Source organism: Danio rerio, chromosome 7 (genome assembly GCF_049306965.1).
Source record: "Danio rerio strain Tuebingen ecotype United States chromosome 7, GRCz12tu, whole genome shotgun sequence".
Classification (NCBI taxonomy): domain Eukaryota; kingdom Metazoa; phylum Chordata; class Actinopteri; order Cypriniformes; family Danionidae; genus Danio; species Danio rerio.
In genome coordinates, this window is record NC_133182.1 from 23824152 (window position 1) to 23847838 (window position 23687).

A 23687-nucleotide genomic window follows, 5' to 3' on the forward strand; every position below is an offset into this window, starting at 1 on the left:
TTCACTTGTTTACACATTAATTACTAATTATTAATGGTTATGACAAGTTTTGGCCAAACTAAATGGTTCTTGTCAAATAAAACATTACTAATCAGTAGATTTTACTTTAATACTTAAGTGCATAAAGTACCTTTGCACTTCAACTAAAGTAAAATGAAATTAGCAAATGTTGGAATAATACTAGTTTATAAGGCTAGCTGTCTTTTTACTTCATTTGTGTACAGCGTCCACCACTGCATCTCAGTGTAAACAAAGTCCATTCCTACATAAAAATAAGTCAGTAAAGAGAGTCAGTAAGCAGTATGGAATTTAATAACATAAAAATGATTTATTAAGAATATGAATTATGAAATATAAAAGCTATCCACATAGCTGTGATTTTGATTGATTTTGCAGCATCTGGTTACTTCACGCCTACAATTTTTCAAAAGATCAAAATAATTTTCTTATTAATGCACAGGTTAACTCAAACTTGGTCTTATTACACTTCTTGAGTCTTTCTTCTGTGAGAACGACTATAGCTTTGTGCAATGAAAGGGTACAGTGATGAATATGAAAAGATGTCGTTTTGCACACATTGGCATGATGGAAAAGAATTTCAATCCACCGAGATGCATCATAAATAGAGTCCCAGGTTTTGCAGAGGAGATGTCAGACGAGGAGCCAAGGGCTCTTATAAAGTACAAAACAAGCTATCAAACGGAGCCAAAGGCCCTCAGCAGCTATAAATAGGCCACATCAGCACTATGAGCGTGAGGGGAAAAGAAGCAATGTGTCATGCAGCATGTGTAAGCTCTCTAAAAGCAGTGCAGTTGTGTCCTCACATTGAATAATGCTCAAACTGATTTCCCTTCCTAAAAAACTCCATTACTGAATCTGCGCCTTAAAGACGTCCTCTTTAGCAGTCAAAATACCATAGATCAACCATCTATTCCTCCTTCCTTGCTTCTCAAGTAATACAACATCCATCATGCACAAAATTGCAATGGGTTCTTCATAAGTAAAAGCTACTTATCTGTGGGGCAGTATTGCGGACAAAGCATCCAGAAGGGTAATCTGTATTCTGAATAGGCGGGTGGTATTTCCCCAGACATGTTTGAGAATAGCTGTTTTGTCTTTGCTGCGCTGCATCATTTCAGCTGTCTAGCTCAAAATCAGCAGCACTTCACCTTTAACCCTGACACACTCCAGACTCGAATTGCTGCTAGTTGGACAGTCTCCCGATTATTGACTACGGGAGTAAAGTCTGATTTAGGCATGTGCCAAACAGCATGCATTCGAAATCCATTAGTCTGATGGTTTAGCTGAATGATTAGTCGACTAATCAGTCTTAAGGGAGTTGTATATAATTAGGCTGCTTTGGGCTTGGGGATGTTTATCAGATGCATTTTTGCGTTCCAAGATTGCTAAAGGGAAATGTGTGGACTTTTTTTTTTTGTTTTTTACAATTCACTATTTTTGATCTGACATTTTACCACACCAGAGAGAACAACAGAACCTACTAATGCAGTTTTACATAATGAGAAGAAAACCAAAACAAATATGTAATATATCATTACATATTCATTCATTTGTGCATGTAACTGTAAAGCAGCAGTCTATTTTAGCCAAATCACACTTAAGCAGAAAAGGCCAGTTCTCCATTAGCTCAAATTAAGAGTTGTGTTTTAATTAGGATTATGCAGAAGATAAAAGTATTATAAAATGTATCAAATTATATATTTTATTTAAAAATAAACAGCTGAGCTTGAGGTTATTTTGTTTTCTTCCCATTAACAGTGGAAATAACTCTGGAACAGCTCTTAAAAATATAATGTTACAAACCTGGCAAATTTTGCCAAAAATAGAAGTTCCTCCTCAGGCAAAACTGTTTCCCAGAAGACTAATAAAATCCGGTGCAACCTGACACCTCAAAATTGTGTTAAAGCAAGTAACTTTTTTGTGTGATTGTGTGTGTTATTTAAAACACCTTTTGACACTTTTGTTTGCAACAAAAATCCAGAACAGCAGTGAATGGTAGACGCAAAATGAATCTGAGACTTGTAGTAGGCCAATTTTTGTATGAATTTTAAACAGTTCCCCAAACAGCTTACAGGTTACTAAGGACAGATCCAACTATAGTACAATAAATCTCTAGCGAAAGCCAATGTCCCACTCAGTGCTTCCAAAAAGGTCAGAGTGCACAATCTGTTTGTTGACTCAGTAGAAATCGCACTGCTGTTTGCACACAGAACAGGAAAGTGAATGCAAACTGGACAAAACTAAATAATAAAAGACAGATTCTTGAAAACTGCCGAAGCAACTTTGTCAGCTAAACAACACAAATCCCAGTCTTACAGCTTGCTTTAGCTAGAATGAAAAAGCACTCGTGAATAAAACACCGGACTTATTGTGGGACAAAAGCTATTGAATACAGATAAATAATTGGGAGGGATAGACTCATATTCAAATTAGGGCCCATAATTCAAATGCTTAATTGAAGGCCTAAATTAAAATAGTGTTTAACTTTTCCAAATAAAACCAGTCACGAAACAAATTAGACAAGCTCAACATTAAAAATGTGCAGAATTAAAAACATTCCTTCAACTTCCTCAAGAATATATTTAAAAACTGTTTATGCAATGCATCACTTTCTTCCTTCTCCCCCAAAGCAATGCATTCTGATTACAAGTGGATGCATTCATTCCCAGCACTGAAAATGAATTAAAAAAACATGATGAACAGTGATTCCTCCATCTAAGCGGAGTTTTCAATGATGAATGGTTGGATTTAGTCACATGACATGTGGTGTACTTGTGGCATTCTGAAAAGTTGGAAGTTTTTCCAGTGTGTTACAATGCAGAAACTACTTTCTATTGTTTGCAGTGCACGCTTGTTGCATGACTATATTTAACATAACAAACATGAGGGAGCAAATAACAGCACGAGAATGTCAATGTTCTACCCTGCTTTTAGAGTAGGGCTGAACGATATTGAAAAAATATGACATTGCAATATTTTTTTTTTCTCTTCAATATATATTGCTACATAAATATTTGATATAAATATTTCACCAGCTGACTTAAATAGCTTCATTGGCAAGTCATTACTTTAGATGGATTGGGATGATTGTTTAGGGGAGTGAAAAATAAATATATTTTTATGTAATTTATTATATATGATAAACAAACTTAGTCATAAATAAACACAATGGAGCAAATATTACAATTAAATAAACCATGCTTCATGGTTTTCTGGAGAGAGTAACAGAAGTTAAATAATCAAATGTTAAATAACACTGCATAGTTTTCATCATATTCAATGAAAACTTATTTATATTAGACTTCTTTATGCACAACTAAAACGCTTTAAACTCTCTTAATATGCTCACATGGTCATGGGCCTCAAAACCACATACAGATGACAAGGTTTCTGCAAGTTTCACCAAGTCAAATTTAAGACATTAAGACTATTATAAATTAAATTTTTAGACTTACAGGACTAAATGCTAATGATTTTTTTTTTTTTTTCAAATATCCCAGCTAGGAAAGATGCAACAAAATGCATCAAAATTTAATACATTTAATAATTAAATAATAAAAATTTAGTTTGAATATTTCTTTTATTAATTTTCAAATATATCCATTCAAAAACCCTGTAACCCTTACCCAGAACAGAACAAAGCATAGCTGTCAATTACTTCAATCTACAATAATAATAATTTAATAATAAAAAATATAGGTCAGGTCATTATCCTCATCAGCAAATAAATGGAGAACTTTTAAGCAAATGTTACTGTAAGGAAAGTAATTAAATGCTCTTTTTAAATTAAAAGTTTTATTGAGATGGATTGTTGGTGATTGTATGGGTGTTAATAGCCAAATTGGGTAGCTACTGTACTATATACATAAACAACTGAAAGTTAAGACCTGTTAAAAAAAAATTAAGACCTACAACACATTTCAGTAAATTTAAGACTTAAGGCTTAAAATTTAGCTGTTGAGATTTAAGACTTTAAGACACGACATGGTTCATTTGTGGTTCAAATCTACCGTGTTTGCACAAATCCAGTGTGTTTTACCTTTGATTTTTAGACAACTATAATCCCAATCCAGCATTGCATATCCTGCGATGTGACTTTTGTTCAGATTATTTTAGAGTAATTTTTATTTATTGTTAGACTATGGCAAATGTAATCCAAATATAAAAACATTCAAATCAATTATACTAAAAAAATGACCTTATGTTTCTACAAATACATACTCATCTAATCAAATCGCAGAAGGAACATTCTGTTTATTTTTGTATAAGCAAGATGTGGAAGATCTATTGATGTTTGTTTAAATGTCTGTAATTGTGTAAACAGTATTATTCCCAAAATTGAAAAAAAAAATGTTTATGACATTAGTGGCAAAATGGTTACTTTAACAGAAATTTCCAAAAGGATAGCAGTGCATCCCTAACAAACAATTATGATGCATACATCTCCGTGGCTCCAAAACAAACACCACCACACGTCAGGCTTCAAAAATTTCTCAATTCTAAGAACCGGTTTGAGCAAGTAATTGGAAATGTTTCTGGATATAATACTTCTCTCCTTTAAACAAAAAGAGGAAGCAAGCAACATCTGACATTCAGTAATTCTGTGTTACAATTACAAAGAAAACGTAAAAATGGTGTTATGCATTGTTTGTGAGATTAAACGAGAAGCAAGAAATCAGGCAGCATGGCACACTCTAGCCGCTAGGCCACATATAACAGGTGGCTGACATAGGGAACAAATCCATTACAGACTAAACATGTATCCGTATTCTGCAAACAGTGATGAAACAGAGACAAAAACACACAACAAGCCAATCAGGCTTTATCCTTTTCATGGTTCAAGTCGGTGGTTTTACAGCACAGCAGGTGTTGGGGAAACAATCCTGTTCTGATAGGGGAACCGCAGCTGAATGTCTAAGAAGAAATCCCTCGATTTTGTTAAATGTTGGGCAATATAACAGAAATATCATATCATGATTTAAATCATCTTATATTCTAATAATGATATATCACAATATGGTGACATAAGGCAGATATATACTTCTGCATCGAGTGATCGGCGTGACCCTGCCTTGCGGGTAGCCGTGCAGCTTCTGCGTGCGGTTTGTGTTGCTCTGTAGTAACACTTTCGAAACGTTAGCTAGCAGTACATTTTTATGTTCTTCTGTTTTGTTTTTTTCTGAATGCTACCTTCATGTTCAAGTAGCTAAAACTCACTCATTCAGAGGCAGGAACTGGCATACGTGTTACAACTTTAATCATAAAATAAAATAAACACAAAACAAAAGTTTCCATTTGGAGCTCATTCACAAGACTCGACACTTGTAAACACTCGCTCCATCTGGCTCAGTTCACTGCCCACACTACCAAGCCAACCAATCACAGAGCTTGCGCAATGCATCGTTGGGACATGTAGTTACATTTTTGAGATGTGCGCATTAGCATCGATGCCAGCCATGGCGAGGAGTCTGCAATCATGCGAAGGCTGCGCCGGAGCATACGCATCCGCTTGACGCATAAATCAGCCTCTACTATTGAGGCGGCATTCAACAATTCAACAAGAAGAGGAAATACAAACAATAAGTGCTAGTTATACAAAGTAACTTTTTTGTGCTCAGAGAATTTAGTGCTGGAGTAAAGACTCGTGCACACCGGGCCGCTTTTCGTTTGCATTTATTGTCAGCGTTGTTCGAGACGTTTTTCCGGATTCAAACCAAAGCGATTTTTTTTTCGCGGTACATCAAAACAAAAAAAAACGAGCATGAGGTGTTTCTTAAAAAAATGATGCTTTTACACCCCGCATTTTGCGCGCTGGTGTGCACGATCACATTGGCACCCTTTATATAGTCACAAGACGTTAAACATCGACAGAAAATACGAGCAAAAACCATCCTGGTGTGCCTTAAGAATGTTTTTTTTATTATATTCTCTGAACTGTATTTATACATATGTGATCATATTTCTACCTTTATTTAGAACTTCAGGGAAAATGTTTAATTAAGAATGTAGAAATATAAATAAACATTAATTAAATATAAAAGACTTTTAAAAAATGAATGATTAAAGGCAGTGTAGTTATTCACGTTTCTGCCTGCAATCCCCTTAATGGTGTGTAATATTGCACTCCTATAAATTATGAAAAGGTATTACTGTAAACAATGTATTTTGCGACACCTAGGCATGGGAAGATAAACGGTTTCAAGCTTTACCGCAGTTTGGAAAAGTCAAGGTTTTAATACTGCTAATGCCATTACAATATGATATATGAAAGTTTTTTGTGTGTTTTTTATGATAATTTTATTTAGTTTTTTATGGCAACCGTACTAAGGACCCTCCACATCAAAAGCCCACGATTCAGGAAACATTTGAAAAACAAATGGCTAACACACCAACATTCAAACATGCTGTAAACCTGAACAGTGCAGTGGCTACTTTACGTCCAAAGAAAAGAAAGATATCCAAAGACGCCTTTTCAAGTTGTAAAGAAATCTGTGCTTTTTAAACTAATGAAAACAGTAGAGGTCAATGATTTATTTGAATTATTTAGCCTGACATGTTTACGGTTCCAAAACATTATAAATGTTTCTTAAAATAAAATATGATGTGTTCAATGGGGGGAAGCCTTTGTTTTTTTACAGACATTTAAAAAAAAAAGAACATATTTTAGAGCAGTAGTCATAATACTGTGATACCATGAAACCATGATATTTGTATCCAAGGTTATCATACCATCAGAAACTTATACCAGCCAATGCCTACACCATGATATAAAAATAAAGCATATTATAAAAACAATAAACCTTGTTTTTATTCTGCCTCAATGTTGACTAAATGTAAAACATAAACATATTTTGTCCATACAATATAGTCATATTGCACAGCCCTAATTTATTGCACGCAGAATATTAGACAGAAGTCGTGCAGATACTTCAGGAGTCGTGTTGCGTTTCTCCATGTTGTGCACTGCCTATGTGAGATTGAAAGTGATGTGCAGCATTCTGCATTATCTCTGCTTTTGTCAAAAGAATCAATGACTCAATGCTTCACTGCACACATGCCTGTATTGACCTTCGCCGCTCCCACACCGTCTCGGCGATGACTGTTAAAGAGGATCACACAAGACGTGAAGACATTACGCACATCACATGACTTCAAACACAATGCCTCAGAAACCCTGACAGCTGCATTCAACGATTCAAATCACAGCAGCGGCTTATTATGAAGCAGATATTAATAGATTGAAGCTGATTGCGTGATCGTATAAGCTCTTCATCACTGCTGCGGTAACTCATACATCATTATAAAACAAAAAAATTGGCCACAAAGACAGTGAATGACTGCATACTGCCACAGTGGCCTCAGCTCCCTGAACTGACCACGTCCAAAGACAAATCAGCATTCCCATCACGAGCACGTTCCAATTCATCACTGGTGTCCAGACAGCTGAGGATGTGCAAAGCTAGTGGAACTGCATGCCAGGGATCCAGTTAGACTTTGGGCTTTTAGAAAGCATCCAAGAATATCTGCAAAGAAATATGAGGATTATTTTGGCATACTTACAATCGAGGTGTTTCTTTTTGGGTCCACTGACTTCATGCGTTGTGGCCTTGCAGACGGCTTTGCTGATGGCTGATCCAGTCATGCTGTGCTGGGCTGCAGCGATGCGATCTGTGATGGACTGTCCTGACATTTTAATTCAGCGCTGAGATTCGAAAAACCCAACCACTAAACTTGATACGGTCTGACTGCAAACCTGTGTATTTCCTCTAAGATCCTAGTATAGGAGTTTGACGATTTTACAAAAATACACTTGACTCGATACAAACGGTTGAGTTTTATAGGCTTCGAACCAGCCAGCAAGTCAAGTGACACTAATCTGCACACGTCTTGTAGCAAAAAAGGGAAGGAAAAGTTGATCTAACTAGTAAAAATGTCACAACTAGATATGCCGTAACTAATTCGGAAAGGGGGCGATCTGAGCTTTTGTTAGCTAATATTACTAATGCAGCGTTGGCACCAAGAGCAGACACTAGTACTATTGAAGCCTGAAGATACAAAACAACTGTTGGAAAATGTCATAGCTATCAGTCAGGCCAGCTCAGAGGATTCAGGCAGAAAATATCACCTGTCAGCCAGCTCGAGCCTCACCAATACAGAGCTTTTAACTGGATGTAGGAAGCACCGGCAGCCTAGCTAATGATAAGATAAGCAAATCTCCCTTGTGGTTCTTTATTCTCTGCCTTTATAATCCTGGCACCAAGACTTGGCAACCAGAAGGAACTCTGACAGGTTTGCTGCGAGGAAAAATATGCATAGACGTACAAACCAAACCCTGCGAGAGACTTGGTAACTAAAGAGGACGCAAGAAGGCAGGATTAACTCAAAAATGTTACTCTGCCGGTAACAAAAGGGAAGAAATATTATGTAACCAAGCTATGAACATCTAACCAAAACCTAAACTATCTGCCCAGCCAGCTGAGTAGATAAATCACATCCGAGCTTCAGCTTTCTTATATCAGAGAACTAGCAACGAAAAGCAAGCAAAGACTAAGCTATTTCTAAATAACACATAACCTTCAAAAACAACGGTTAATGTTGTTTTAAACAGGTCCCAGGCGCATCCCGACGAGAACAGCTGAAAGTGTCCGGCTTAAGTTGGACTCCAGCCCGGTGAGCCAGCGCGTCTAACCGGATGCCTGCTTCTCTTCCTTTCCGTCCCGCTAAAAGTCTCCCTTTAGTCCGCGAATTTGACACGGTTCCGCCCGTGGAGACACCGAGAGACGTCGAGTTGTTCAGGACTAAATTCGGGCTGGTGTGGCTACAAACCCCGCCGTCTGTCGCCGTGTCTGTGGAACTGTCAGCTCTACGTTATTCCGGTTTGGTGAAGAATGCGCTGGCGGAGCCGTTCAGGACAAAATGGCTTCGCTGTGATCAGGTGAACGAGGAGCTGGAGTTTGATTGGGCGGAAGAAAGCGGCGTTCACTCGCTCGTGGGAAAAAAGCGTTACCACTGTCGACTCGAGGTTCTTTTAGGACAGTTAATCCATAAATAATTAGGCTAAAATACCACGGAGGTTTTAATTAATGCTCTAATGTTTAAACATATGTTACAGTTAATGTACTTAATGGAGTTTTAAGTTTAGTTTTTATTTTATTCTACATAATTTGCTTGGGCAATTATGAACTTTTTAAAATGCTAATTATTTCTTTATGCTTTTTGGCTTTTTAGTGTAACAATTAATAGGTATACTGTAGTTCATTCATTAGCCGCTGGGGTTTGCCTAGAATATATATATATTTTAAGTAATGTGTGTTAAATAAAATTCATGCAGATTAAATGTTTTTGTATATAGTTCATGTTGACATTCCACTTATTTGGAACCCAAACCCAACCAATCAGAGAGCTGAGACTATGGAGGACGAAACCTGCAAAAACTATAAACAAATAAATAAATTAATTAATTAATTAATTCGCAAATATATAAATAAATGAGTAAATAAATCCATAAATTCCTGCATAAATAAAATAATTTATAAATAAATATGCAAATTTATAAATAAATGAGTAAATCCATAAATTACTGCATGAATAAAATTATAAATAAATAAATATGCAAATACATAAATAAATTAGTAAATAAATCTATAAATTCTTGCATAAATAAAATAATAATTATACAAATATATAAACAAATGGTTAAATAAATCCATAAATTCCTGCACAAATAAAATAATAAATAAATAATTATTCAAATTTATAAATAAATGAGTAAATAAATCCATAAATTCCTGAATAAATAAATAAATTAATAAATAAATGTTGGTTTATTCCCATTCAACCTCTGATTAATACAGGACTAAGCCGAAAAGAGAATGAATGAAATGAGCCTATATATCATAAGAATAGTTGTTGTTGTCGTGGTTATTATTATATATATATATATATATATATATATATATATATATATATATATATATATATATATATATATATATATATATATATATAAACTTACATTTGTAAGAAACTATAAATATATTATTTGAATTTTGCATTCTGATGAGAGTAGCATGTTTGTACATCTCTGAAAATAACATCCAGATGTTTTAAGACCACAACAAAGCTTTCATATCTCTTTGCCTTGTCTGTCTTCTGGTTTTCACTATATTATGACACCTATCAAAAGGAGAAAAGCATGATGAAATGAAGACCAGACAGAGCGTCCACCAGAATTTTTTTCTATGTCTGCCCACTTTACACATGTGAGACAATGGTGTTTGTTGTAAAAAAAAAACACAACTATCAATATCAACTACTAATTAAACAGCAATTTAATAATAAAATAATATATATCAAAATACAGCGAAGCAGTGGCGCAGTAGGTAGTGCTGTCGCCTCACAGCAAGAAGCTCGCTGGGTCGCTGGTTTGAGCCTCGGCTCAGTTGGCATTTCTCTTTGAAGTTTGCATGTTCTCCTAGCGTTCGTGTGGGTTTCCTCCGGTTGCTCCGGTTTCCCCCACAGTCCAAAAACATGCGGTACAGGTGAATTGGGTAGGCTAAATTGTCCGTAGTGTATGAGTGTGTGTGGATGTTTCCCAGAGATGGGTTGCGGCTGGAAGGGCATCCGCTGCATAAAAACTTGCTGGATAAGTTGGCGGTTCATTCCACTGTGGCGATTATTAAAGAGACTAAGCCGACAAGAAAATGAATGAATGAATGAATATCAAAATACACTGTAATACAACAGTCTCTACAGATGTTATGGTAAGCAGAAAGATTCAAGAGATAAACAAACATTTCACACATCTGGCTTAATTCTTTTTTATTTAACGTTAGATTTATTAGTAAATAAGGAAATTATTCAGATGTTTGAACATATGCCCCATAACTAGGAAATAAACTGTGACTATCTTCAAAATAGAACAGAGTCAAACATGATGTAAGCAACAGAGAATGTTTGTGAGGGGAAGTACAACCTTCAACACACCTCTCTGCGTAAGGAAGTGGTGTAAAGAGCAAAACCGCAATACTGTCAAACTTTGACTTTATCTTGGAGGATCATAAGTCTGCCTCATTCTACAATTAGTCAGTTTAGTTTTGTGAGAAATGTTATGGGTTAATAAAAATTTAAACAGCATCACTGAAAAAAAAAGAAAATGCATCCTTAATTTTTGACACTCCTAAATTATTTTTATAGTGAGGTATGTACACACACAAAAACAATGCAATTAACATTATAATGTTCACACAGGACAAACATACAACAATAAAGTGAACCACACAAGTATTTCTACAGTTAAAAAAATAAAGTCTCTTTATTGGAGCCCAGGGTATTATGAAGAAACTTTAATATACAAACAATCGATTTATTCCTTAAACAGACCCGTAGACAGCCCGCTGAAAGTGGTGGTACTTTTTTTCTCAAAAAGTGGACCTTTTTGCAGTTATAGTCCTTATTTAGGCTACTATTTAATCATGAGATTTAAATACTGCATTTTAGTGACTTTTTAAGTTCTATTTTACCTGAAATAAATTGTTGGATGGTCATCATAACCAAACAAAAGTACATTTGAAAATTCATTGATAACATCAATAGCCAAAAGGTCGCTTTTGGCATTTCACGCCTTTTTTTTTAGTTTTTTTTTTTTTTTAATTAGGTCCAAGATTTAGTTGTAAAATAGTAGTTACTTGTAAAATATTTTCTCTATCTCCATCTGCAACCCATCTTTGAGAAACATCCACACACTCATACACTACAGACAATTTAGCTTACCCAATTCACCTATACCACGTCTTTGGACTGTGGGGGAAACGGGAGCACCCAGAGGAAATCTAAGTGAAAACACGGGGAGAACATGCAAACTCCACACAGAAACGCCAACTGACCCAGCTGAGGCTCGAACCAGCAACCTTCTTGCTGTGAGGCGACAGCACTACCTACTGCGCCGCACCTGGATGTTGAACTCATGAAAAATAATTGTGTGCACTGGCAAAAACTGAATAGCTGAAGTCACACACGAAGCGACAGCCAACAGAGGATTCCACTTGGTCTTAAAACCTATTTAAATTGATTATTTCCACAATATATGATGGCTTAGCAGTTAAAATAGAGCACATGAATGCATTCCCAGTGTTGGGTTGTGGCTGGAAGGGCATCCGCTGCGTAAAACATATGCTGGTTAAGTTGGCGGTTCATTCCGCTGTAGTGACCCCATATTAATAAAGGGACTACGCTGAAAAGAAAATGAATAAATGAAAATATACACTGCTAAAAAAAAATTAAGCGAACACTAAAATAACACATCCTAGATCTGAATGAATGAAATATTCTTATTAAATACTTTGTTCTTTACATAGTTGAATGTGCCGACAACAAAATCACACAAAAATGATTAATTGAAATCAAATGTATTAACCCAGTGGTTCTCAAACTGTGGTACGTGTACCACTAGTGGTACACAGGCTTCCTTCTAGTGGTACGCGGAGGAATGAAAGATGTCATGTACATGCTATACACATTTAAAAATGTAACAAAAATTATGTAAATAATATGCCATATATGACATGTAGCCTATATTTCTGAGGTAATTTGGCACGTTTGTTTTAACTGTGCAGAGTTGTAGCTGCTTTACTGGGCCTAATACGCTATTGTATTTCAATACTGGTCATTTGGTGGTACTAGGAGAGACAATTTTTTTCTGAGGTGGTACTTGATGAAAAAAGTTTGAGAACCACTGTATTAACCTATGGATGCCATAACAAGATAATACATAAATACTTAAAAAAGATCATTTGAAATATGAAATGTTTCATTTAAAATGTTTTTATTTACAATGTAAAGTGAATTGAAATATTCTAAAGAAGCCTTTTCTTAAGCATTCAGTCTAAGTAAAAAGCGAAAAATGGATGTTAAAGATTATTCGTGGGACAGTAGAAGGATTGTTTCAAAATTCCATCCAATCCACCAGGGAATACTCAACAAATGACATCAGACTAAAATGGGAGAAAGAATAAATCTAACCTAGTTATCTCAGAGGAAGATTGGTCCAATATCTGCTCAGTTCAGGCCACCTCTTCCAGCTCTGGTATGTGGAAAGGTTTCTGCTGGAGGAATCTTACCAGTTACTTTATAACCCCCAAGTTAACATGCATGCAAACACGGGAGAAGGAAAAGGTGATGGAGTGGACTTTTCTTTTATAACAATTTACCTGGGAAATATTGCAGCCAACTTAAAGGTAAAAGACCAGTGTTTATTTAAAATACTTGAAGCAACCAGTAAGAAATCTGTAACTTAGCTACAACTTGAACCCCTACAAAATCTGAATGGTTGGATGTTGTATCTAATGTTGAAAATATGGAGAGGATGGCTTTTTCTTTAAAACTACAACTGGGCAAATACCTGCAATATTGGGAGAAATGGATTGTACTTAGGCCTTTAAACAGTTTAAAGTGATCTCTATGTTATTTGTCTATGTGACCTGTAAAGAAATATGCGACCAGTCAACTGTTCATTTAAGTTCTGATGTGTTACTGTATTTTTTAAGATTTTTAAAAATGTATTATTTGTTATTTGTTTTTAGTTTTTTTTTTTTTCATTTTCTACCTTATAAAAAGATAAATAAGAATAAAAAAAAACTTTATGGAACCACAGTTTCCTACAAATAACTTTTTTATTTCATTTAAGCAATGATTGTTTGTTTTTTTAGAGGCAAAAATTGTTCTTCTGTGGCCAAACATGAATTAGAAATGTATGTGAATCTGAACGGCTTATGTAACAGCCCCATCTAGAGGTGAATGCAGGAATCTATTTCCATGGCAACCAACTCTAGCAGTAGCCCGTGGCAACAGTTTCAGCAACTGCCTGATCAAGACCCTGGGGAGCATCCTACTTAATTACATGAAGGATGTTGATGTGAAGATAGCATAAGATGCTTCACATTTAGCTGATAAATGAAATGAATACAAAGTGAAGCACTTCATTCTATAGAGTACTTCATGAAAAAATTTAATTAAATAAATAAAACACAAATCTTTGGACCAATAAACTATTAAATATGTTAATAAAAAAGCTCTTCAAAATACAGTGGTACAGTCGATTCTGTCATATGGATTTCTCTAGACTGAATGAGCATTCAATGCTTGCTATATTTATTCATGCCACCCTCTCATTCACTCAACATTTGCGTCATCCATACAGCTAAATGACTTCATAGAGAGTAAATGAATGCTTTTGATATACAGTCGAGCTCTAGAACTGTAAATCTTACAGTGAGCGGACGCTTTTATCCAGAGTGACTAACACACGTGGAATGTCGCTTTCAGCTCAATTGCTTGAAAGGAAAAAGAATGGCTTCATGCTGTATTACACAAGCTAACCTGCACATCAGTAAAGACACACAGAAACGAAAGGAAAGCAGCAGTCACACCACTCCTGATATGCTCTCATCCTCAGGTCCAACGACTACAGGCTGGCAGCAGCCGGTGCAGATGTAGCGCAGCACACAGAGGTAAACACTGCCAGACAGTCCAACCGTTAGAACCAACAGGATCAGACTCAAGGATGAGGTTTGGTATGCAAATTCGGTGAACATGTCACTGTCCATTACTGCGGGTAATTCAGAGTTCTGCGCTGGGGAATTGAAAAGAGATGAGCTGTTAGCAAGGCATTCATTACACTGCAAATTGCAGGGATTTTCGAGGTTGTACAGAAAATAAAAGAAATATTAAAATAAGTTTTACAAGAAAATTCTGCTTTTCTTATTTAAAATGTACTTATACTTATGGTTACTAGCCATTTCTTTATCCTTTTTATTGTGTGTATAAATAATAATATTGTAATAAATTAGCATTATTGCAACTACAGTGAAAAACACCTTTATCTCTTACGGAAAATATATATTTTCAAACACTATGTTCTCAACCTTCTCAGTTATATTACTATTAAGTATTTGTTTTGTGTGTGTGTGTGTGTGTGTGTGTGTGTGTGTGTGTGTGTGTGTGTGTGTGTGTGTGTGTGTGTGTGTGTGTGTGTGTGTGTGTGTGTGTGTGTGTGTGTGTGTGTGTGTGTGTGTGTGTGTGTGTGTGTGGGCGGGTTTGCACAGCTATAGCAGAAATAAAAACACCATTTGACAAATTTCAGTTCCATTGATGTATGATTTACAGTATGAATATGAGTTTGATGAACAAAACAACAAAACGATGGCATGTTTTCAGGCATGGTTATGTTAATTTCTAAACAGTGTAAATGTCAATTTTATTTATATAGCACTATTAAACAATGGGGCGGGGCAGTGGCGCAGTAGGTAGTGCTGTCGCCTCACAGCAAGAAGGTAGCTGGTTCGAACCTCGGCTCAGTTGGGGTTTCTGTGTGGAGTTTGCATGTTCTCCCTGCCTTCGCGTGGGTTTCCTCCGGGTGCTCCGGTTTCCCCCACAGTCCAAAGACATGCGGTACAGGTGAATTGGGTAGGCTAAATTGTCCGTAGTGTTTGAGTGTGTGTGTGAATGTGTGTGTGGATGTTTCCCAGAGATGGGTTGCGGCTGGAAGGGCATCTGCTGCGTAAAAGCTTGCTGGATAAGTTGGCGGTTCATTCCACTGTGGGGACCCCAGATTAATAAAGGGTCTAAGCCGACAAGAAAATGAATGAATGAATATTAAACAACCAAAGTTGACCAATGTGCTGCACAATACAAATCACAAAGAGAAAGTGCTAAAATTATAGCTAAAACAAACAATTCTCACTGATAAAAAGCAAAATCAAAAAGGTAAGTTTTCAACCTAGATTTTAAAAACAGAGATGATATAAACTTAATACAGAGGGGCAGAGCATTCCACAAGGTAGGACCAGCTACTGCGAACGCACAGTTACCCCTGCATTTCAGTCTCGACTTTGGGATGCATCTGGTTAGATGACTGAAGAGACCAACCAGGCTGATGTTCAGTCGACAGGTCTCACATGTAGGAAGGAGCCAAGCCATTTAGTGATTTAAAAGAATTTTAAAAGTGACATGACAACAGTGCACAGGCAATTAGTACAAAGAGCGTAAGAATAGTGCGATGTGGTCAAATTTTTTGGTACCGTTTTTTTTTTTTTTTTTGGTACCGGTTTAAAGCCTTGCAGCATTTTGAACTAACTGAAAGTGGGATATAGTTGTCTGACTGATGCCAGAATATAGTGAATTACAGTTGTGCAATCTGGAAGTATTACAGGCGGTAAACACCACATGACAACACAAGTATACAAGTAGACAACACAACACCAATGTTTCAACTTCAGAAGAGTTAAGATTTCAATAATTGCTGGAATAGCACTGCTCTCCAATTGCAACACAGAGCCATTAAAAAAAACAATGATCTAAATGATATTTTATTTCAAAATTGGAGGAAATGTTCTCTTACCTTAAAAGAATATAACAAATATTGACTGTTTTCTCAAACCCAATAATAGCCTTATTAATTTCGAGATATATATCATATTTTTGGCCTGTGTATCTAATAATGCTTTTTTAAAATTCTGCATTTCGATGATAGGTGTTTGAGGTTGGTTTGTGTCCATCATGAAATCCTCTAAAAAATACTCATCAAATTTGTTATAGGGGATGCATATTTAAAAGCAAAACAATTATGCAACTAACAAACAGATAAAAATGTATGAAATGTATGAATATATAAATATAAAATGTATGAATGACATGCAGTACCACAAAATAAGAGCAAGACATCTGGACATCTGGTGAGATAAATAGAATATACTGTGCTCAGCATATTGAGTACAAAATTAATATTTTTATCCATTTCTCAGTGAATATAGGCAATGTATTTTGGTGCACCTAAACATAACAGTTTTATTAAACAGATATATTTATTAAAATGATATTTTAGTCACCAAACATATTTAGAAATTGAAAGATAATACAATTAAATTCAAGCAAAAGATTGCAAAAAAAATAATTACAACCTACAAAATTTCAACAAATTTTTTCAATTCTTTTGTTTCTCTTGATTTTTTCTCTTTTTTTAAATTTGTTTTTAATATTTTTGGGTGTACTAGACCCAAACCGTTATTGGAAGTTATTTTGTTAGATAATCTGAATATTTGGCTTTAGGACTGATCTAATGTATATGCACAACTATAATATTGTATAGCTTCCTATTGAAATATGAATTTAAAAGAGAGATTTGTGAGGGGTGTACTTTTATATGCTGAGCTCTGTACAGTGGACATTATATGATCACAATGTTAATTTAGGATTTATACCTGCATTCAGTGGGAATACAAAGAAAAACAGCAATTCTGTCCTCATCCACAGCATTTTGGTGTTTAGCGCTTGTCTGGTTACATCCTAGCAAAACAGTTTTTTTTAAATGTGAATGAAAATGTACAATTCACTTTCTATGAATGGCGACTAGATGAACATATTTTGAAAGTCTGACAAATTGCAACGGTGCTACTTACCAAAATATCTGCTCAAACTTGATTGAGGAAAAACAATCTCACACCGCCCCTTTCCCGCTTTTTTTAAATGTGATCTGGTCCGGATAGTCATAACCTGTAGACATCCTGAGTGCTGCACTTTCCAGGAATTCCCTTTGATTAGTCTGTAATGAGGATTAAGCCGCTGTGACACTGTCGCGTCTTGTGTGTCGAAGGCTCTCCAATTCACGTCCCACAGACTACAGCATACCTGTAAAAGGATCAATGCGTCCGCTGGGGGTTCAGCTCTCAGACCTGAAATTATTGCGCAAGGCAGGAATATAGCACTTTTTCTACAGCACCGTATGTGTGAAAAGCTCTCTCTCTCTCTCTCTCTCTCTCTCTCTCTCTCTCTCTCTCTCTCTCTCTCTCTCTCTCTCTCTCTCTCTCTCTCATTAGCGCGTGCTCTTCTCTCGCCCCCAATACTGTTGCAAACAATAACGTGCAATTAAGTTAAACCTTTCACAATCATTGAGCCTTCCGTTTCATGATTAGAAACGGCGGGAAAAACACGCCTCAGCTGTTCTTCTGCAATGGATTTAAGTAATTGTTTAGCATTTCTCCTGTTTTTTGAGGGAAAGTGGGCTATTATTAAGTGACGTCAGGCTACTAGAAATGGGGTTTTCAAGTGTTCACTAATTTTAGCCTATAAACCTATGCCCACAATTATTCTAATGCTAGCGCTGTTATTATGCAGCTTTCGTTTATCCATTTATGTAGTTTTCGTTTTGTATTTTAAACAAGAGAAACATTTTTTCAGCAACAGCTCAATGATGGATTATTAGTGTGTGTGTGTGTGTGTGTGTGTGTGTGTGTGTGTGTGTTTGTGTTTATATATATATATATATATATATATATATATATATATATATATATATATATATATATATATATATATATATATAAACTATTATATTTATTAAATATTAATTAATAAATTAATAAACATCATTAATAAACAATATAATGTTGAGTTTTAGGCTGGTTTGTCAATAGATGTACGAATACATTATTAACAAAATTCTGTTCAAAAACTGTGATAGATGGGGAAATACTAAATACATTGCTCCAAAAGGTAGGACAAAGTCATCTATGCTTTTGACCTTATTATTCACGGATGAGCTGGAGCAGCCATTTGAATCGTTTTGGTTCGAGACTTCCACTCTCATTCACTTCCAATAATTATTAGACATTAAAAACAGCTGGTTATGCTGCTTGATGTTGCAGACTGATGTTTTTTATTATATTATTCTGCTTTGTCTGAACCATGAACACTTGCTTTTAGAGCAAGTAGTTCGAATGTTTTCTGCTGTTTATTATTCCTAGTCATTTCTTCCATATAGGTGACTGAATCAGAAGTTATAAAACGATCGCAATACAAGCAATCTTCCGCATTTAGAGTAAGGTCAATAGACTGGTCCACCCATTTCTCAGGCCTGAATCCAACTGAGCACATCTGGGACATGTCTTGCTGGCTTGCAGGAGTTGGCAGATGCTTTAGTCCAGGTCTGGGAAGAGATCCCTCATGAGACCATCTGCCATCTCATCAGGAGCATGCCCAGGCATTTTTGTAAGGTCGTACAGGCACGTGGAGGCCACACCCACTACTGAGCCTCATTTTGACTTGTTTTAATGACATTACACCAAAGTTGGTTCAGCCTGTAATGTCTTTTCCACTTCAATTTTAACTCCAAATCCAGACCTCCATAGGTTAATAAATTTGATTTCCATTGATCATTGTTGTGTGATTTTGTTGTCGGCACATTTAACTATGTAAAGACCAAAGTATTTAAAAAGAATATTTTATTCATTCAGATCTTGGATGGGTTATTTTAGTGTTCCCTGAATTTTTTTAACAGTGTATACACTGATATAAATAATTGGATATTAGCATGAGCATATATCAAAATGTTACTAATATTTGGCTACTATATTATTATTAATGTTGTTGTTGTTGTTGTTGTTGTTGTTGTTGTTGTTGTTGTTGTTGTTGTTGAAGTCAGAATTATAGAGCAAGGAAATTTTCACAGTATGTCTGATAACAGTTTTTTTCTTCTGGAGAAAGTCTTATTTGTTTTATTTCGGCTAAAATAAAAAGCGGTTTTAGTTTTTGTTTTTTTGATAACCCTTTTAAAGTCAAAATTATTAGCCCCTTTAAGCTATATTTTTTGATTGTCTACAGAACTCATTATACAATAACTTGCCTTATTACTCTAACCTGCCTAGTTAACCTAATTAACCCAGTTAAGCCTTTAAATGTCACTATAAGCATGTTTAGAAATGTGTTGAAAAAATCTTCTCTCCGTTAAACAGACATTGGGAAAAAAAATAAACAGTGGGAATAATAATTCAGGGGGGCTAATATGTCTGACTTTATCTGTATATATAAATATAAGGTAAACCTTGGGGAAAATGCATACATGTCATTACGGAAGACACAAACCATTTATAAAGAAAGAACTTTCATCTATAAAAAAAATGATGATGCAATCAGTAAGCAGTCACTAAATACAATGTTTTTAATTCTACTAACACAAACATAGTATAAAGTCGTTGTATTACTATTGTATGTTACTTTAATGTTTAAAAATATTAAATAAAAATGTGCATGTTTGCTAATACAACAAGTAAAAGTACATTACATGTTCACAAAAGGCCATGCCGCTTTTAGAAGACTTAATAAGACTGTTCTTAAAAATACTTTTTCATATTTTAAAATTCATCATCGCATCCACTGAATAAAAAGCAGGCTTAGTAAAGGTCACTGTTAAACACGCTCCAAGTGGCAGACTCATCAGTGGAAAAAAGAGGACTGAAGCACTCCGACTAACAGACAGAAATAAATGTAGATATGATTACTGAGCTGTGAGATGATAAACGTCTTGTAGCTATGAGATACATGCAATTACACAAACAGAGTTACACAGTCCAAAACACTTCCACAGATAATGTCTAAAAGTGAAGCCTATTTAGTAAGACAGCTGGGGGGGATCCATAAATTATGGGCACCGGGATGGAGGAAGCAGAAGAAAAAGAGTCTGACAGAATAAACAGACAGTAAAAAAGACTGTTGTGATCATGGAGCAAGTGTATGTGTCATGACATATAAACTCTCGCACATCCAGTGACACATTAAAACACTAGGCACGCGCCTCAGTGTCAGACGAGGCACTGTCTGAAGCAAATGATTTCTTTTTTTATATATGCACACACATTTGACACTGAATATTCACAGTAAAGGAACTCATTTTTTATGGTGGTGCATGATGGTTTAATTTAAAGGGATAGTTCACAGCTTTACACTAAAATGAACAACCCAGGCTCATTCTGATTACATACCCCTATATACATTTCTGGAGAGCGCCAAACACATCCAATAGATTGAGACAGTCCTCGCTGCAGCCCGCAACTTGATGGTGTTGTTGACCAGGTCCGCTACGTAGTTGACGATCGCCTACACCTCCCCCTACCCTAAATCCAAATGTCACAGTAGCATAGGCGTTACCTTAGTGGGTGGTACATAACCTCCTACCCTACACCAAACTGCTATAGTAGCATGAGCATTACTTTAAAGGGCGATACAAGGTCTGCTACATAGTTTTATATAGATTACCTACACCCAGTGTCTAATTTGTGAATTGCGAGGTCCCGGAACAGTTCAGGGTAATGGATCTGCCATGTTAGTCAAGGATGTAGAGGTGCTGCGCATGAAAGTGGAGAGCGGGGAGCGGGGAGCGGGGTTGGGGGTGAGATGGCGGGGCGTTGGATGGTGGAGGGGTGTCTTGGACGAAAGTGAAGAGCTGTGGGGTTTGTCGCGAACAAAAGTAAAGAGGGTTGGGGAGTCGCGAAAGATAGTGAAAGTGAATGGCGGACGGCAGAGAAGGGCGGTTGAGGAGGGGGATCAGTAAAATGGCCGGATCCAATTTCAGAGGTGCCAGATCTGGAGACAGCGTGTTCCAGCACATATTAAGCCCTGTCTACACCTCCCGCTACCCTAAACCCAACCGTCACAGCAAAATGGTCGTTACCTTAGTGGGTGATACAAGGTCGCTATGTAGTTGATGATCGCCTACACCTCCCCTATACTAAACCTAACCATCACAGTAGCATGGGCATTACCTTAAGGCTATGTAGTTGACAATCCCCAACACCTCCCCCTACCCTAAACTCAACCGTCACAGTAGCATGGGCGTTACCCTAGTGGGTGGTACAATGTCTGCAATGTTGTTGACAATCACCATCAAGCTGTTAGCTGCAGCAATTACATCTTGCATAGGTCTGCAGTTTTTGTTTTTTTTAATCCACCAGAGGCCGCTGTTTACGCTTTTTGAGATGTCCAATTTCTCTAACAAGTGGCATTTGCGACTGTTCTTCTCACATAAATCCAGCAGATACTGCTGTTAACTGACTGACTGACCAATTGACAACTGCCTTCTGGAACTGTTCTTAGCTGGACTCAAAGCCCGTCATCACAGTCAACTTCGCTCTGCATCTCAAATCCTCTGACCTACACATCAAACCACTGGACAAACGGGTAACAGTGGGAAAGCCGTCCACACAGAGGTAAGCGGTCAGCTGGTAAGCACAAAAATGAATGCCATCATACCATCCTGTGGCATTTGTTTTAAAGACAAAATGCAACCATACGTAGCTCTGGATACATAATTCGTGATCTCCAGAAAAGTATATAGGGCTAGTTTTTTTTTTTTAATAAGCCTAGGTTGCTACTGAATCATCATTTACTCCAAATCTGTTTGAGTTCCTTTATTCTGTTGAATACAAAATAAGATATTCTAAAAAAAAGTTTGAACCCAGCATCCATTGACATTCATAGCTGAAACAGAAACCTCTTTGGAAGACAATGTCTGTTTTTCCCCCCAGCATTTTTTTTTCAGAATATCTTATTTTGTGTTAAAAAAATAAATAAATAAAAAACTCAAACAGGTTTGAAACAAGTGGAGGGTGAACAAGTTGTTGCAAAATTGTAATTTATGCGTGAACTATCCCTTTAATTTGCTATCGCTTCAAGATCTTGCATCATCCTTGATCTTACAAACCTATGCACATAATAGACAAGCCAAATCAATTAAATGAACATTTTATTTTTATCTGCATTGATAAGTGTGAAATGTGTGCAAGCTTATCTCTAAAGGAAGCACCGCAGACAGTATTTTATGTAGTTGCTGTTGTTGTTGGTGCCATCTGTGCTCTGCATCTGACTGACAATTCTAAATATATCTCAGGTTGATCAACAGGAATGGACTAGCTGTTATATTACTTTTGTTTTTAGCGCTGAGTATCTATTGAGTGTACTTGAGCCTGCATTTACATGAGCACACTCCCACGTAATGCCACGCAAAAATGCACACACATTTTTGGATGGAGGCTTTAATGGGAGAGTTCACCCAAATATGAAATTGTTCTCACTATTTACTCACCCTCAAGTGGTTTCAAACCTTTATGGGATTCTTTGTTCTGTTGAATACAATAGAAGGTCATGTTAGAAACCGGTCACCATTGACTTAAGGAAAAACAAATACTATGGAAGTCAACGGTTACAGGTTTTTAATGTTTTTCAGCAAATGTGAGTAATGATGACAGAATCTTCAGTTTTGGGTGAACTATCTCCATATGCCACACTGTAAAAGGAGCTGTTTTTCATATTTTGTGATTCATGTCTTTATTTATTTTTATTTTTCCCCATCTATTTATGCTTTTGAATTGCATTTTGGGTCCTGGATCTTTATTCTAAGAACTTTTTAAACCTTGAAAAGTTTGAAAAGGAGAGTGTTACCAGTTTGTCCAGTAGCTCGCCATGTAGGCACAGGGGTTTGAGTCCAGTGAAGAACGGTTTCAGAAAGCAGGTAAGACAAAAACAAAAGCCAAAAAATAAAACAAATAAGTAAAAAACAGATTGGAAATGTGGTAAAATCTGAAAACCTGGTAAAAATCAGGCTGCTGTAAAGGCTTTTCTTTTTTTTTTCTTTTTTGGGCACTAAACTCTGCCCAAAAGTCGCCAAATGTTGCTAGATTACATCATACGTCAATTTGCATATTAACGACATCATCATATTCTACCGTTTCAGTTTTTTGACAGCCTTTGCTTAATATAGGGGTATTTATATTTGCACTATGCTTTATGTATGCATGTCAATTTAACTAAATTTGTTGCTGTTTGAATACAGTATGGGTCAC

The 23687-nt window shown here is 36.2% G+C and overlaps 1 protein-coding gene and 1 long non-coding RNA gene across 26 annotated transcripts in view; both read right to left on the reverse strand.

The window, feature by feature from the left end:
• Positions 1-8911, reverse strand: part of si:ch211-200p22.4 — a 93130-nt gene extending 84219 nt beyond the window's left edge. For all 24 annotated transcript variants that reach the window (XM_073908383.1, XM_073908381.1, XM_073908376.1 and 21 more), the window contains exon 1: positions 7582-8911. In XM_073908383.1, the coding sequence (XP_073764484.1) occupies positions 7582-7711 (130 nt within the window). In that variant the 5' untranslated portion in view covers positions 7712-8911. The remainder of the gene's footprint in view (positions 1-7581) is intronic.
• A 2396-nt stretch (positions 8912-11307) lies between these two features.
• On the reverse strand, positions 11308-18179 carry LOC103911374 (uncharacterized). 2 transcript variants are annotated; one of them, XR_012383272.1, is made up of 4 exons: positions 17475-18179; positions 17277-17361; positions 12799-14650; positions 11308-11728 (listed from the first exon to the last, which is right to left on the reverse strand). It is a non-coding gene; the product is annotated as an uncharacterized lncRNA (long non-coding RNA). The 2 variants fall into 2 exon arrangements; XR_012383271.1 differs by having other exon boundaries at positions 11308-11773; positions 12665-14650.
• Positions 18180-23687: the final 5508 nt, after the last annotated feature.